The 16,022-nt window shown below is 54.3% G+C and overlaps 5 protein-coding genes across 5 annotated transcripts; 3 read left to right on the top strand and 2 right to left on the bottom strand.

Moving 5' to 3' along the window:
* Positions 1-299: 299 nt before the first annotated feature.
* On the top strand, positions 300-1,013 carry DSM5745_09126 (UbiX family flavin prenyltransferase; the record flags this gene model as incomplete). Its single annotated transcript, XM_026751142.1, has 1 exon — positions 300-1,013. One exon carries the CDS (start codon positions 300-302, stop codon positions 1,011-1,013), a length of 714 nt encoding a protein of 237 aa, XP_026600228.1.
* Positions 1,014-1,459: 446 nt separating this feature from the next.
* Positions 1,460-2,269, top strand: DSM5745_09125 (flavin reductase family protein; the record flags this gene model as incomplete). Its single annotated transcript, XM_026751141.1, has 2 exons — positions 1,460-1,513; positions 1,586-2,269. 2 exons carry the CDS (start codon positions 1,460-1,462, stop codon positions 2,267-2,269), a joined length of 738 nt encoding a protein of 245 aa, XP_026600227.1.
* A 988-nt stretch (positions 2,270-3,257) lies between these two features.
* On the bottom strand, positions 3,258-4,505 carry DSM5745_09124 (intradiol ring-cleavage dioxygenase; the record flags this gene model as incomplete). The annotated part of the gene is made up of 3 exons (XM_026751140.1): positions 3,258-3,922; positions 3,972-4,067; positions 4,121-4,505. The coding sequence occupies 3 exons, from the start codon at positions 4,503-4,505 to the stop codon at positions 3,258-3,260; spliced, it is 1,146 nt and encodes a 381-aa protein (XP_026600226.1).
* Positions 4,506-11,821: 7,316 nt separating this feature from the next.
* On the top strand, positions 11,822-13,043 carry DSM5745_09123 (SGNH/GDSL hydrolase family protein; the record flags this gene model as incomplete). The annotated part of the gene is made up of 4 exons (XM_026751139.1): positions 11,822-12,211; positions 12,243-12,334; positions 12,387-12,967; positions 13,024-13,043. 4 exons carry the CDS (start codon positions 11,822-11,824, stop codon positions 13,041-13,043), a joined length of 1,083 nt encoding a protein of 360 aa, XP_026600225.1.
* A 256-nt stretch (positions 13,044-13,299) lies between these two features.
* On the bottom strand, positions 13,300-15,153 carry DSM5745_09122 (S53 family peptidase; the record flags this gene model as incomplete). Its single annotated transcript, XM_026751138.1, has 2 exons — positions 13,300-15,011; positions 15,054-15,153. The coding sequence occupies 2 exons, from the start codon at positions 15,151-15,153 to the stop codon at positions 13,300-13,302; spliced, it is 1,812 nt and encodes a 603-aa protein (XP_026600224.1).
* Positions 15,154-16,022: the final 869 nt, after the last annotated feature.

Here is a 16,022-nt window from a genome sequence, read left to right as displayed (position 1 = left end):
TGTGCCGTGCCGTCCTTCAAGACCCAGTTCGGAGGCTCGGATGTCCCTCGGCAACGATTGCTCGGGGCCTCGGGGCTCGGTCAGTCCCAACCAGCCATTCAACAAGCCTCGCACAAGCTTTCTTGGACCTTGTCCACAAGTAAATCCACGATTCCATTAAGCTGTTGTCGCCACAAAGTTGGAACCGTCTTGCTATTTAGAAGAGCACCGTCCACCAGATCGATACCTCAACATTAACCGACCAGTACATCACGAATACATCTCTATCCTGCTCGACCGACATCGACTGGGCTAACAAAATGCTATCCAACTTTCTCCACGGTAACAGTAACGGGACAGTCACACCGCACTCCATGCATCAATCTCCCGACGCATCAGACTCCGAGATGGCCGCCGACAAAGCCACAACATCCGCACCAAAACAGAGCAACCCGCCACCCCGCCGCAAGAGAATCGTCGTTGCAATGACCGGCGCAACTGGCGCTCTAATGGGCATAAAGATTCTCATTGCGCTGCGCCGCCTGAACATCGAAACCCATCTCATTATTAGTAAATGGGCCGAAGCAACAATCAAGTACGAAACGGACTACCACCCATCAAACGTCAAAGCACTAGCCGATCACACGTACAACATCAACGACATGGCGGCGCCTGTATCAAGCGGGTCTTTCAAGACCGACGGGATGATCATTGTTCCTTGCAGTATGAAGACGTTGGCTGCTATTCATTCGGGGTTCTGCGACGACCTTATTTCGCGTACGGCAGATGTTATGCTCAAGGAAAGACGGAAGTTGGTTCTTGTGGCGAGGGAGACACCTTTGAGTGAAATCCATCTACGGAACATGCTGGAGGTTACGAGGGCCGGTGCTATCATCTTTCCGCCTGTGCCGGCGTACTATATTCGGCCGAGCTCTGTTGAGGACCTCGTGGATCAGAGTGTCGGGAGAGTCTTGGACCTCTTTGATCTTGAGACGGGGGATTTTGAGAGGTGGGAGGGGTGGAAGAAGGAATAGCTGATTGGAATGTATCTTGTTAGTTTGGTATACCCTTGTAATCCAAAGCATTCTGTACTCTATTTTTACTATTGGCTGGGAATGGGAAGTATTGTTGTCTGCATGCTGTTCGATACCGCTAGACCATAAAAACCAATTGGCTATAGGCAATTCCTTATACTCCAACACATGCCAGGGCCAGCGCTGGATATGGATAGCAGCGTTGGCGTGCTCGGTATACCGGCATATGTCATACCTTGTTCCAGTGTCGACTTGGAGGTAATCGGGCAGTTCGGCTTCGGCGTATCTCGGGGCCTTGGAGATGCTCGGAGAAGTCGGCAATGCGCTGCTCTTACCCCTCACTGCGGATGGAGTTCCGGATGTTGGGGTGGATATATTAACCTGGCATCCGGGGAAGACAGGCAGACATTCTTCTGTCATCTTTTTCCGTACAATAATCCGACACCATGTACTACGAGCCCGGCGTCACCGACCATGGCCTCCCCCATGATCCATTCAAGGTCTGTCCCCTATATAGGGTTCCTACCATTACCTCCTCAAGCACACAGTGAACGCTGTACCAACGATATCAGGCCTGCGTAATCCCCCGCCCAATCGGCTGGATCAGCACAAAGTCCCCCTCAGGCCAAGCCAACCTGGCCCCGTACTCCCAATTCAACAACCTAACCTTCGACCCGCCGTACGTAATGTTCGCCTCGAACCAAACCCCGCAGAACAGCCGCAAAGACACCGTCGTGAACATCGAAGCAACCGGCCACTTCGCCTGGAACCTAGCCACATACCCGCTCCGCCACGCCGTCAACATCACCGCCGAGCAAGTCCCCTACGGCGTCGACGAGTTCGACCGCGCAGGTTTAACCAAGGAGCAGGCGAACGCTATTGACGTCCCCATGGTCAAGGAGAGTCCGGTCAAATTCGAGTGCGTGTATCATTCGACTATCCGGCTGCCTGGGAATCCGCCCATGGGGACTGTCGATGTTATTATTGGGCGTGTGGTCGGCGTGCATATTGATGATGGGGCGCTGGATGAGAGGGGGTGCTTGGATGTGGCTAGGACGGAGCCGATTGCGCGCTGTGGGTACTACCAGTATGCGGTTGTGAGGGAGACGTTTGAGATGGTGATCCCGGGGATGAGTGGGGATGTGCTGAAGGGGCTTGAGGGGAGTGCGAGGGGGAATCGGGAGTTGGAGGAGAGGAGGAGGGATGCAAAGCTTGAGAGTGAAGTGGAAGAAGGGGGCGCGGCTGTGGGGAAGTAGGTAGGGCATGGTAGACCTGGATAGAGACGTGTTGGTTGTCCATATATTTCCAATCGGACATCATCATACAATACCCTGGCAAACGAACCTGATCGCTTCCAACCCTCCCATTCTGGAAAGTATCCCCGTCCGGTACGGCCGGGACATCTGGACATCAAAGCTTCCAGTCGGGTAGTGGATGCCCAGCGCAGCCGACTGCGTTGCCTTTTCTCCGAGTCTTTCCAAATAGCATCGTCCAGGTAACATCTCTGGGGCATGGCTTAGTTTCGGTATGCTCCATTCCGATGCTCACCAGGCATAAGATAGTACACTTTCCGCCCACCGCCATAATGATATTTGGCCCCGGCGCGTAAGATAACCAGGAATCGCTCAACAGAGCCAGAATCAACCTCGTCGGACCTTGGAAGACGACGGTATGGCTACCAGGATTGTAGGCAATTGGTGCAGCGTTCAACACATTGCACGGTGGACAGTTCGCAGGAGATACGCTACCCGACCCCTAGGGCCGGACCCTCGGTAATGCGCAGACCTCCAATGCCGAGAAGAAGTCTCTAGAGTTGGAGAAGCCTGCCACCACCTGCAGTAGAGGGCGATAAGGGCAATGCAGGGACTAGCGGGTGGCGCAGCGTAGCATTCAGGTGGGGGCTTCTTTGGCCGTGCAGCTGCAGCTGCAGCTTTAGTATTGGAGCTAGGGCTTCACTACAGCTCTACATTTGCCCATGGAACTTGGCGTTGGAGCACATCTCGCCGAGCTGCTATGCCCTGTCCTGTTTTCTACGGGTACTTGAAGTGCACGGACGAAATTGGTCACTGGCTCATGGTGCCTTGTATGCTACGGGAGGGTAGGTAGAGATATACAACAAAGCTCCCAACAAATAATGCATTCTCACTATCAACTACTATCCACAACCCCCACCGCACCCAACCATCTGCCTCAGTCATCTCCATCTCACAAGCAGCAATCCGCAACAAGCATGGCAGCCCCTATCTAAGAAGGAGGAGCACCAGTAGGGAACCCAGTAGGAACACCAGTGGGCGCCTCGCCACCAGGGCCACCAGGGCCACCACCACCGCCCATACCAGAGTTCGGGTTCTCGACACCCCCATCCTCAGTCAAGTAAGCAGCGGGCGTAACATCGGTACTCTGGCTGGAGTCGATAACAACATTGATCCAGGCAAAGATGCCATCGGTGACGTCCTCGCCCAGCAGCACATACTCAACAAATGGGTCGATGTCATCGGCCAGCTCCTGGGAGAGGATGCTGTCGTCCGCGTTGGTGGTGAGCTCCTGGGTGTTGGTGTTGTAGACGTCGCTGGCCTCGACGAGCGAGATGAGGTCCTGGTCGAAGAAGATCTGGCCGACGTGCGAGGAGGTCGTGGTGTACAGGCCCGAGAGGGTGTCGTTGTCGTTGGTGGTGGTGTCGGCCGGGTGGGAGAGCACGTGGATGTGGGTGGCGCGGCCGGTGTAGTGGCCTGGGAAGAGGGTCTCGAACTCGGCGACGCCCGACGTGTCGGTCTTCTGGATCCCGCGGAGGAAGGTGGCGTCCAGGTTGGTCTCGTCGCTGGTGTCGCCGTTGCCGCTGGCCACGACGCCCGAGTACACGCCGGTGGAGTTGCAGTGCCAGAAGTCGAGGTAGACGTCCGGGACGGGTTCTGGGTTATGTTAGTACACCAGTGGAGATGAGGGGAGGAGAGTGCGGACCGCAGGTCTCGGAGTCGACGAGCTGGATGTCCAGGTAGAGGGGGACGCCCTCCTGGTCCTCGACGAGGTTCTTGCGGATCAGCTCGCCGGTGACGTCTGGGCGGGTTAGCTGGTTCTCTGGTTCTCTGGTTTGTATGGATTGGACGTACAGTAGGGGCCCTGGGTGACGTCCTCGGCGAGGACACAGGCGCCGCCTGAGGCGAAGAGGACGGAGGGGTCGGTGTCGATGTCCACGGTCAGGTTGGACTCGTGGCTGGTGGTCAGGGGGGTGGTGTCGCGGGCCTTGAGGAGGGGGCCGGTGAGGCCACGGGCCTGGCGGATCTTCTGGAGCGAAGCGTCACGGCGGGCAACGCTCTCGGCCTCGACGCCCCGGGCCTTGAGCTGGGTGGCGCACTGGCTCAGGCCACGGGCGCGGATGGACTTGAGGGCAGAGGCACGCTCAGCGGCCTCAGCCTTGACATCGTGGCCGGGGTGGGCGGAGACGACGGTAGCCAGACCGACGGCGCCAGTGAGGAGGGTAGAGAGCTGGACCATTTTCAGAGACAATACTGTGAGAGGAGAGAGAGTTGAGAGTTGAGATGGATGATGGAGTCAGTGGGAGGACGAGAGAGGCCTCTTTATATGTGTGCCAGCTGACGGAATGACGAACAGATAAGTCGAGATTGCTCGAATAGATTGATGCAGCGAGATACAACGTCGCCTGACCCACAGTCTGCACGCTTCAGCCACGGACTCGTCGGAAACCCCTGGTGGAAGGGCACGACTGGAGCAGCCGGCGTCGGAGTGCCTGAGCCACCATGCAGGCTAGCACAATAAGCTTGTTTTCATATGGAACCTGTCCTGTCGATCGCTCCGCTGACGACGCTCTCTCGCTGAGTTTGGTTCAATCTACAGAGTATCTACCTCAGATACTCTGGTACGGAGACAAGGGAATGAATTCACCAGGTCGATATCTATACTGGCATTCTGTCCCAGAGCCATCACAACCACCACGCTTATCACCACCAGTACTAGCCAAACGTGCAAAGCGCACGATGAAACGTCAATAAAGCCAGCGTAGTAATAATCCAAGCCCCATTGGCCACAGCCCTGCAAGCCCTCGTTCAACAAGCACCCCAAGACGGCGACCCCCCACAGTACGCGCATCCCGCTTGGCGTGATGAAGTCCGCCCCAGTGTCGACGCAGTCTCCGCCGCGCCTGATTCGCACAAATCACAAACCCGGAATTAGCAGGTCGGAGAGTCGGAATTAGCAAGCCCTATGCACCCTGCCAAGGCCCGGGATCGACAGCCCCTTGCCCCGGATAGTATAGTCCTCGCCAGTCTCCCTGCCTTGGCCGCGTACCAGCGCCCTTGGCAGCTCACTTTAAGCTTGCCGATTCGGGCCTCTTCCGGGCCTTGACTCGCTCGGCCGCCAACGAGACGTCTTGGGTTGCAAATGTGGTCGTCGTCGGTTGTGGGTTCTGCACACTTGCCGGGCCGAGGTACGTACCTTTACTACGGTTGGCTTGACTGACAGTTACTATTCTAGACTGTCTTCACTCCTACCAGCAGTTGAGCACCGAGATGAGGATGTGGGCCCGAAGTTCACCCGCACATCGAGTCGAATTTTCGAGACTCGGGAGTCGGATCTGTGATCTGGCTGAATTCCGATCTCCTCCGGATTTATATTTTATTTTTGGCTTGTTCGCAGAAATGAACATATCCTTCTAGAATACGTGTATCTTGCGGATGTGGCGTACGGAGCAAGCGACTACACCGAGTAAGCAGCCACCCTGCAGTGGATGTTAGCTTATCTTCAAGGCCCTGGCCGTTGTCAGAATATAGTGTGTAAATGCAGGATCCTTGCACCTGCAGGTGCAGATTATCAAGATTGTGACCCTACGGAGGACGAACCGTATCTGGCGATGGCGTCTTCCCTGGCAGACATGTTGCACTCGAGGTGCCTACATAGAATGTTGAACACTGGTGCTGAGACTCACTCAGCGGCATGGCACTCTGTTACTCGGTGTTTCTTTGCCCAGGATCCATGTAGCTGGAGGTAGTGTAACATGCATCACATAGAAAGGGACGATGGATACAAACGCCTGCGCCCCCAATATGACGTCTCAGCATGCTCCGCTCTCCACAGACACACGCAGCGCTTAGACTCAACTCACAATTGATTGGTTCATCCTGTTGCTCATGGCAAGCGCTAACCGCTGGAACCAAGACAGCCACTTACGACGGCGAAATACCTAATCCAGACACGCAGGATCCCACACGCCACAGTAAGGTGCGAATGTGCATCTCAGTACCTCCCCCGACGTAGATCTAGTTAGGCAAGAAACATATAATCAAACTGTGTTCGAACAGCTGCTACGGACCCCGTAAAATAGTGTATGCTTTATACCTTGCTTGGTTTCTTGCTTCATGGACGCTGCCTCCGAACAACTGATGGACTCGATAGTGGTATGTTTTCGACGAAGTAGATACCAGGGTCTAAGGTTCTTAGCGGCAGCGTAGAGTAGTGCCCAGGTAGCCCATTTTGCTTCGTGTGCCGTTCGTACAGAAGGAGGTTGCAACAAGCACTAAGCAAGCAATCTAGAGTACCCTAGATTGCCTTGTTGTCTTCCCGTCTCTGTACGTGGTTTGGCTTGACTTGGCTTGGCCGCATTTCAGCAGGGCTGTGTATCTCTCCGGGATACATTACTGCAGTTACGCGTCGCCCAATCTATACGATTCAAGGGGCACGGCAGCCCTGTGAAGGGGCAATTGTTCCGTCTTGGAAGTTATACCACACTCCGCGGGTCTGTGGAGGGCGCAGAAATCAAGACTGGGCTAGGTATTGCAGCTGGTTTGCCTCGAGGCAAGTCGCCTGTACAATCACTTGGATGGGCCATGAAGCTGGCAGGGCTTGTATTGGAACCACGACGAAGCAGTTGACTGGAGGACAGATAGATCGGAATAGCAAAGGAGGCATATACTAACATAAATACCGGCGGCCTCCCTCTCTACTCGCAGTCTACGCTAAGCACCGTCCAAGATGTCCCACCGGGGAATCCCTCACATTGCGGTGTGCAGTCCGGAGCACTCCGGGCATTCGATCCCGACCCCTGCACTCGGTACGGAGTATTTTGATAGAGGCTAAAGCGGAATGATCCATGTTTCCACTGCTATAGGGAAACCATGACAAACAAGTAACCTCTCACTGGCGGAACCCGACAGCCCCGGCGACTGCCATTCTGCAATGCAGGGGTGATCAATCTGAGCCCCGTGGACGCGTCGCCTGCTCCTGCAGGATCCGAGACCCGGCTTACTTCTCCGCATATGTGTCTGCAGGTAGTTGGCGCGGACAAAAGATATACTGACAACTGATTATTGCATCCGTTCTACCAACAAATAGAATCTGGAAAAGTTAATCCCAGCGGTATAATCTCCTTGCCCAACAGAGACAGCCCGGTGCCATTTTTCAGCAATGGACTTCCTTAACGCCTCCACGTTAAAAGCCAAATTGCGAACGCAGAGTAATGGGTATGAGCGGTCCTAGTTTATAGGAGAAGGTGAGTCCCATGACCGGGCTGAGAAATGTTCAGCAAATTGGGGTTGCCGTGTTGGCCCTCCGCGGAACAAATCCACTTCGAGCTTCCAGGAAGGCTACCTATGTTCACAGTTCATGGGATATCTGGATGATCAGCTGGTTCTATTGTTCCCTTTCGCCACGGGCTTCGCAATTCCGCTCATTCTGACGTCCTAAGGGCGTATACTGCGAGCCTCCCTGAGGGCAAAGACGGGTAGCTCCGGTATACGCGGGTGAGCTGTTCATATCCAAGAACTGTAGTACTATACCGGCATGAATTTGATCGAGTCAGAATAAGAATAAGTATTACCAGTATAGTGGCTGGATTGAATAAGGTAACCGTTGGTCAACAAATAGAAGGTCTATCATTGCCAATCGCATTTACGGTATACCTAAGTGAAGCGCAGGAACTTTTCCAATCTATACAGATGACATCTCTGTGCTGTGAGCCCTTTCTGCTCTCTCATGTAAACATACCTAAGCTGTAGTCTGTGTGGTTTAATATTTCGAGCGCACAGACCAAAGACAAGGTCCATTGTCCAAACTTCTTGTGAACACAACACTACCTAAAGTACTTTACACTGGCTAGGAGCCCGGGGAAAGGGTCCCTTTGCGATGCAGTACAGTCCATGGTTGCGAGGAAAGTCTGCCATGACGCCTGTCCTAGAAATTTGATTCAAGGTCCTTCCAAGGTTGGTCCGAGCCTATAAGTGCCCATTTTTGATCCTCAGTCCTGCAAGGCGGGAGATAATGAAGTCCATGCAGAGTACCAAAAGATGTATGTCAGTTTTGACTCGACACAAGCAGCTCAGCATGTTATATGCTGTCTGAGATTGTGCAAGAGATTCCATCCACTTACCTCCACTTTTCGAGTTCATTCTCGGCACGGTGCTCATCTTACCTGGGCATGCTGGATAGCTTCGAGTTCCCGAGCCAGATACTGGTGTCGCTTGGAGCTGGGACTTGTTTTTAATAACCTTTATTTGTAAGCTTGCCGAAGGGAATTTCTCATTACGAGTGCGAGTGCAGCCGGTACAGCATGGACTCGCTATTGTGCTTGTTTCTTATATCATCGCATGGATTTCTTGTACGGAGGATTGTCTCGGAGCGCTTTGAACGGGCGGAGTTTGATTCGCGTTACCGGACAAGCTGTCCACTGCGTGGGTTTGGTGTTACCTACAGTGCTCCCACATGGTCAACTCTGGAAAAGAAGCGGTGGTGTGGCCCGAAGGCGTCTGCAACTGGTTGGGGACGGAACCAGCAGGGTAAGAGTATGTAGGGAGAATCGAAGAAGAGTGATGAAGAATGGATGGGGTAGCTGGAAGAGGACGTAACCAGCAGAAGCAGGAGGAAGAGCATTTAAGGAGAGCTGGAGGATGGCGGAACCAGCAGGGAAGCGAGAAAGTGTTAAGACCCATGCCCGTCCCTGCCACCCACCAGGACATGCGAATATGTATGAAGGGTGGGAATTAAAAAGGGGTTGTGCCGGAGGAGATCAGAACCAGCAGGCAGAAGAGGTGCGTGGAAGTGGTATGGCCCATGCCCGTCCCTGCCTCCCATCCAGGGCATGGTGAAGAGGGGAAGGTGGTGATAAGGATAGAGAAGGGTGGGGGCAGAGAAAAGGGGAGAATAGGAAAGGGAAAGGTGGGAAGGAGAAAGAATATGAGGAGAGGTAGGAGGTGGAGATAGGGAGTAGGAAAAGGTAGAAGGAAGAGGAAGAGAAAGAGGAAGAGGAAGAGAAAGAGGAAGAGAAAGAGAAAGAAGAAAAGAAAGAGGAAGAGGAAGAGGAAGAGGAAGAGAAANAAAGAGGAAGAGGAAGAGAAAGAGGAAGAGAAAGAGAAAGAAGAAAAGAAAGAGGAAGAGGAAGAGGAAGAGGAAGAGAAAGAGGAAGAGGAAGAAGAAGAGGAAAAGGAAGAGGAAGAGAAAGAGGAAAAGGAAGAGGAAGAGGAAGAGGAAGAGAAAGAGAAAGAAAAAGAGGAAGAGGAAGAGGAAAAGAAAGAAGAAAAGAAAGAGAAAAAGAAAGAAAAAAAGAAAAAGAAAGAAAAAGAGAAAGAAAAAGAGGAAGAAAAAAAGGAAAAAAAAAAGGAAGAAAAAAAGAAAGAGGAAGAAGAAAAGGAAGAGGAAGAGAAAAAAAAAAAGGAAGAGGAAGAGAAAGAGGAAGAAAAAGAGGAAAAGGAAAAGAAAGAAAAAAAGGTATTAGGAAAGGGAGAGAGTTAGGAGGAGAGAGTTGTAAAGAAGAGGGAGAAACAACACCAAAGCCAAGGTTAAATAAGTCTTTCAGGGTTGGCAATAACTAAGCAGCTGTGGTGATTTATAAGAGAGAACTTGACAGAATAATCCATGGATTGGTAATTCAAGATAGGGTTCGAGGATGGAGTTGCTGGGACAGAATTCCGCAACTTTGATGGACAACTAAAAATAGAGCAAGTATACCGGAAACAAGAGACAGCAAAGCTTTGTCAGGGCACGGCCCAGGGACCCGGAACCTTCAATATTGAAAGATGTCATGAGGCCATTGAGACTAAAGGCTGACAGGCATTTCCAAAGAAGAGGGAGCTCGTTATGGCGGAGCCAGCGGTGGCACGGGCCGTACCTAGGTGCCGCGAGTGTGACAATGACTGTAGATACGTAAAATGAATCCTGATGGATTTCTCAGATCCCGCTTGTCCCGGGGTCGGCACGTCGAACCTGTCTATCTGCCCATTTGCTAAATCCAATCTGCTTTTCTGGCTAGCGAGGTATAGAAGACGATGAAGCAGGGTCTGGAGGGCGTACTGCGGTAGGCTTTTCCGGGGCGTTCTGCGTCTTCTTATCCTTTTGCTGCAGGGTAGGCATAGCAGAAGTCGTATTTGGCTGGGCCCAAATCACGTCTTGATCTTAGCCTCTACTATCATTCAATTTTGTTGAGGTGTGGTTTCGTTTCCCGCAACTAGGTAGGCAGACGCGCTTTAGCACGGGGCGTATATAAAGGTCAAATATAACCTCTCTGCTGTAACCGTTGCTGTAACCATCCAAATATCAGCTAGAGTGCCCAATCGCCTTGCTTCACACAGCAAGGAACGCCTGCCAAGCGGTGCTTTTACTGTTTTATCTGCCCGAAGCTGACTGACGATGAATCCGAGCAGAGTTTCCTTAGAGCGAGACCGTCTCAGCGCATCGAAGGGGATGGAATAGCTTGTCCTGGGAACCTGGCTCATTCGATCACGGAAGCCCCCTAGCTCTTGTTCAGATTGAATGTCAAACTATCCCGCGGTCAGGAATGTCTTCTGCGGAGTCCCTATCTCCGTATAACTCGTACGTTAGAAAACCCGATCCAGGTTCGTGCTGTGTCTGACAGAGCTGCGTGATATCATGGCAGCAAAGGGCCACCTTTATTTCCGTGTCTTGGTTTGAGGTGGGAAGGAACAGAGAGCCACATTCTATTCGTGGACCTGGGATTGCCTGTGACTCGACCCATGATCAAGAGATGACCATCAAGAATAGTAGTATTCGAGATTTCCGACTAACAGTGGCGCGACTGGGACCTAGTTGGGAATGAAGCAGAGGCGCAGAACCCCTGTTGTTGTTTTGCTTCGCGGCAAATGGGAAAGGCTTGGATAAGACCATTGTGTAGAGCGAAGAAAGAGGTGACGGCGATGACAGACAATAAGTCCAATAATAACTCATACTACTTGTGTATGGTATAGTGGTTGTAAGAGATGAGACAGAGGAGAGGAGAAAGTGGTTGCCTAGAGAATCAGGCAAGAATCAGGCAGCAGCCAGCCAGATTAAGCGACGGACACTAGTCCCGATAAGGTTCAGGGGTACATGCCAGCCAATCAGCCAATCAGCGTGCTCAGCCTCCCGGCCACCGGAGCAACGGACCCGATCGATAAACACAACTCAGCCATCGTCATCACCATCAAGCCACGCCGATCACCGTAAGCGCCTTGCATCTCATTCTCATCCATCCCATCATCTCATGTCCGCTCTGACGACACCTTCCCAGCGCAAAGCACCGCAGCCGGAAATTACTTGCCGTGGCGCCAATCAACACCACCGTCCGAATCTGAGTCAAAGCACACCGTCACCCTGCAGGAAGTCACACTGCACAGCCCCGACTAGCTACCTAACCGAGCTTACCTGCCTCGCCTTATCTCTGACTCGTCGACTCTGCTCTGGGCTGGACTGGACCCTGCCCAGGCCAGGCCGACTTATAACAAAAGAGCCTCCCCAGTTCCTCCAGCTCCGACGGGTGCTAACTTTCTTTTAGGTCCTTCCTTACCTATCGTAGGTAGATAGACAGCCGCAACATGGAGGCGCCATCTCCATGCAAACTATCCACCTGCACTACCCTCCGCATTCTCACCCTGTCCCTGTCCCTCCTTACATTCCTAACCTCCACACCGGCCCATGCCGCGGAATCGGCTATCACAGTTACACAACAGCATGAGCTTGCAGTCGCACCCCGCGCAACAAAACCCTTCTTGTTACGCGTCATGCCCCTCGGCGCCTCCATCACCGTCGGCTACCGCTCCTCCGACGGAAACGGGTACCGCAAGCCCCTGCGCGAGCAGCTGCGGTATGCCGGGTGGGAGGTCGACATGGTGGGCGGGTTGGCGAATGGGACGATGAAGGATAATGTAGCCCCCCATTCCTTTCCACTTCCAGACAAGACCAATAGTGCTTTGGTACGGCAGACTGTGAGTCTAATGCTAATTGACCGATGTGTAGCAAAACGAAGGCCACTTCGGCGACACAATCGACCACATCGCCGAAGCGGCGGTGAATTCCACGCGGATGCAGCCGAACGTGATCCTGATCAAGTGCGATACTAATCTCCCCCACCTCGCCATAAACATTCGCTAACGCGCCCAGCGCCGGCACAAACGACTGCATCCAAAACGTCAACATCCGCGACGCAGACACACGCCTGGACGCCCTAATAACGCACCTCTTCTCCTCCATCCCAAACACAACAATCATCCTCTCGACCCTGCTCCCCAACGACTTCGCCAGCGCCGCCGTGCACCGCGTCAGCCAAGAATACCGGAACCTGGTCGCGCGGCGCCGCAACGCCGGGGACCGCCTGGTCCTCGCGGAAATGGCCTACTTCATCACGGCCGACCAGCTGGTTGACGGGACGCATCCGAGTGATCGGGGGTATCGCGAGATGGCGAGTGTTTGGTGGGCTGCGATCCGCACGGCGGAGGAGGAGGGGAAACTGAGCGAGCCGAATGGGGTTGCGGGGGCGGTGCTGAAGGATCTGGTGGGGAGGAATGGGACGGCGGCGAGTGAGGGGCGCGGGTTGGATGATGGGCCCGTTGAGGATCCTGGGTTGCCGGTTTATAGGGCGCCGGCGCAGTTGGGGGGTGATGGGGGTGGGGATTCAGGGGCGATGAGGGCTGGCGATGGTGTGGGAGGGTGGGTGTGGGGGGTGCTTTGGGGATGGAGTTTGGGTGAGTTTGTTTTGTCCTGAAGGGAGATCTTTGAAAGATTTGGCTAACGGCCGCAGTAATGTGTTGGATGAGTTGAGGATTCGCATACCTGCCATACCATATATTGTACATGTGCACATAGACGGACATACGAACTCGCCGCACGAGTCACGACTTACGCTACCAAGACGGAATAGAATGCATTGAATGACATGATAAGTTCAATCCAATTCATGATTCTCGCAGATGGCAATGCTATGCTATGCTATGCTATGTACCATGGGAAATATGCCAGCCACACTAAATGCAGCAGATCTGTCGATCTTCCAGCCCAGGCATGTGGTCAAAAGGATTTAGGCGGATAGGGCAATCTCCCTCAACTTCGCAAAATCCGGCGTCCCCAGCCCCGTCACAGGATCCCACCCCTCCGTCGCATTCCACCCCGCAAACGGAATAACCGGAGACCCATTCGCCGAGCCCCCGAAGCGATTATTCCCATCGCATCCGGTACTCCCACCATGCACGATATCAGTCAGCCCATTCAACCCATCCTGGTAAAGCCAGGGGTTCAAGAATCCCAGAACAGGCAGTCCAGCGCGCAAACGCACATCGTTCAACAAGCCCACGACGCCCGCGAACACAGGCGAGGAGCAACTCGTCCCATCGTACAGCCCAACGCGCCCCTTATCAACGACCGCAAAGTTCTGCGCTTGCGCCGCGACGTCCGGGAACGCGCGGCCCGAGGCGTTGAAGTACCGACTCTGGTTCCCGCCGAGTTTCCGCAGGTACGAGGCCACGGCGGCGTCCTGGTACGCCGGGCGCGCCCAGTAGTCGCTGAAGCCGCCGGAGGAGAAATACACGGCGCTCTCGGGGGCGGAGCCGTTTGTGCCGCCGACGGCGGTGACCCAGGGACAGGCGGCCGGGAACTGGGGCGGGAAGTGCGTGGTGTTGGTGCCGTCGTTTGTCAGGCATGCGGCGCCGACGCCGGAGTCGCCGGAGGAGAAGAGGACCGAGACGCCGCGGGCGCCGAGCTGGGCGTAGAGGTTGCAGACGCTCCGCGCGTAGGTCCAGGGGATTGTCTGCTCGTCTTCGCCGTAGGAGGTCGAGATTACCTGGGGGAGATCGGACTGGGGCAGTTTGAGGATGGCGTGGAGGAACTCGAGGAAGGGCTCGTTGGAGTTGTCGTTTGGATCGGGGGAGGAGAGGTCCGGGACTAGACGGCCGCGGCCGGCGGTTGTGAATTCTGTTACCGGGAGTGGGGAGGAGACGCCGATGATGTATTGCAGGTCGAGGTTTGCTTCGCCGCTGTCTGAGGAGGAGTGCTGGTCGTTGAGGCCGCCGTGGATGGAGACGACGGAGAAGTTCTGCCCGATTGCGGAGGGGGCGTAGGTTTGCTCGAACTCGGCGAGGTCGTCGTAGCGCGCGTACTCCTCGAGGAAAGAGGCGAAGGCGACTTTGGAACCGCTGGTGTTGGACGCCTTGTAGCCCTCTGTGTTGTAGAGGTCGGCGAGACAGGACGGGGTGATGGCGCTATCGCAGTGGTCGAGGGAGCCCGAGGACACGGCGTTGATGAGCTGGCGGTTCGTCTCGAGGAAGATGGGCTTCGCGCGCACGGTCGCTTTGTTCGCGTGCATGCCGCCGAAGCGCGTGGTCGGCTGGATCATCTCGATGTGGCTCGCAATGGCATCGGGAACACCGTAGGAGAGGGTGCGGAGGGCACGGGTGTCTTTGCCGCTGGCGTCGGTGGCCGTGTACCAGAGGAAGTCGGCGTCGAGGAGGGAATTGGCCTGGTCGACGGTCGTGCGGAAGTTGATCCAGTCGGCGTCCTGCTCGTACTCGACGCCTGCGGCGCTCAGCCAGTCCTTGACAGACGTAGAAGCCTCGTCGGTGGGCAGCAGGAGCTCCTTCATCTCGTCGTAGGAGGCGAAGTGCTGGCCGTAGCTGGCGTGGCCCGGGGTGGACATGTCCAGCAGGGCCTGCTCGAAGCCGGCGACATTGTGTTGCTTCAGGGCGATGCGGAGGCGCAGGGGCTGGTTGGCGGAGGGGGTGCTGTCGTATCTCCAGCCTGTGTTGTTAGTAACACTCAAGTAAATGGAAAGAGACGTACCATCAGGAACAGCGTTCAAGCTCTCAAAAGCAGCGGCGGCGACCGAGGCAGAGAGGCCGGCCAGGGAGAGGGCGGTTACACGGGCGAGAGAGGACAGCATGGTGTCTGACTGTCTGGCTGTCTGACAAGCAGCGAGAGGAAGCTGGGATCGTCAGCACTTAAATAGGCGGCAAGGGGGAGAATGCCAATCCCGTGACATTCCTTCACTCAGCTCTTCCCTCACTATCTCAGCCCCACTGAGTGAATTGACAGGTTATCACCTGCCCTGCTTGTCCTAGGGGCGAGATTGCAGTGTCGCAGCGCTAATGTTAGTGGGCGATAGCAACGGGGGAGAAACAAGCAGCAGCCAATGGCCATCCCGCAGTCGGCTGTCCCGCGAACACGCTGGATTTAGCGTGTTGTTATACTAAAATCTAGTGGATACGTTGCCGCGACGTATCCGTTTTTTAGGTGTGCTAGGGTATGTACACCCAGTTTTTACTAAGGGTGGCAACAAAAGCTTGGCGCCGTGGCAACAGTAAGGTTATGTAACCTTAATGTAATATATACCTAAAATACGCTATATAGCCTGCCTAAGTGGTAGGTTGGCTTAAAGTACAGTAATATTACAATATTAATACTATAACAAAGAATTTCCACATACTTTACTCCTAATTCCAGCGTATCATCGCTGGGTGTTCATACTCTAGCATGTTGGCGAACCAGCCAACTGCGGGATGGGGTGCTTGTCTGGCTCACTGCCATTGCTTTGGCCTGCTGTGATTGGCCACCAGGCAATGATCGTCAGGGGCCCCGCTTGGCTGTGGGTCTCAGCCAGTGAATGGTCTCCAGTGAAAGCACTGGATGAGGGCTGACTAGGGTTGTACAATTTACCGTAAAGAATAATTCCTTACCCAAAATTGCTGACCGAGGTTCATTCATTACTGACGAAGTAATGAATCACGTGACATAAAAGTGGGTCTAAACTGA

The sequence above is a fragment of the Aspergillus mulundensis genome (genome assembly GCF_003369625.1).
Source record: "Aspergillus mulundensis strain DSM 5745 chromosome Unknown scaffold_11, whole genome shotgun sequence".
NCBI classification, from domain to species: domain Eukaryota; kingdom Fungi; phylum Ascomycota; class Eurotiomycetes; order Eurotiales; family Aspergillaceae; genus Aspergillus; species Aspergillus mulundensis.
The sequence above is the reverse complement of the archived record's forward strand: the minus strand, read 5'-3'. Positions and strand labels throughout refer to the sequence as shown.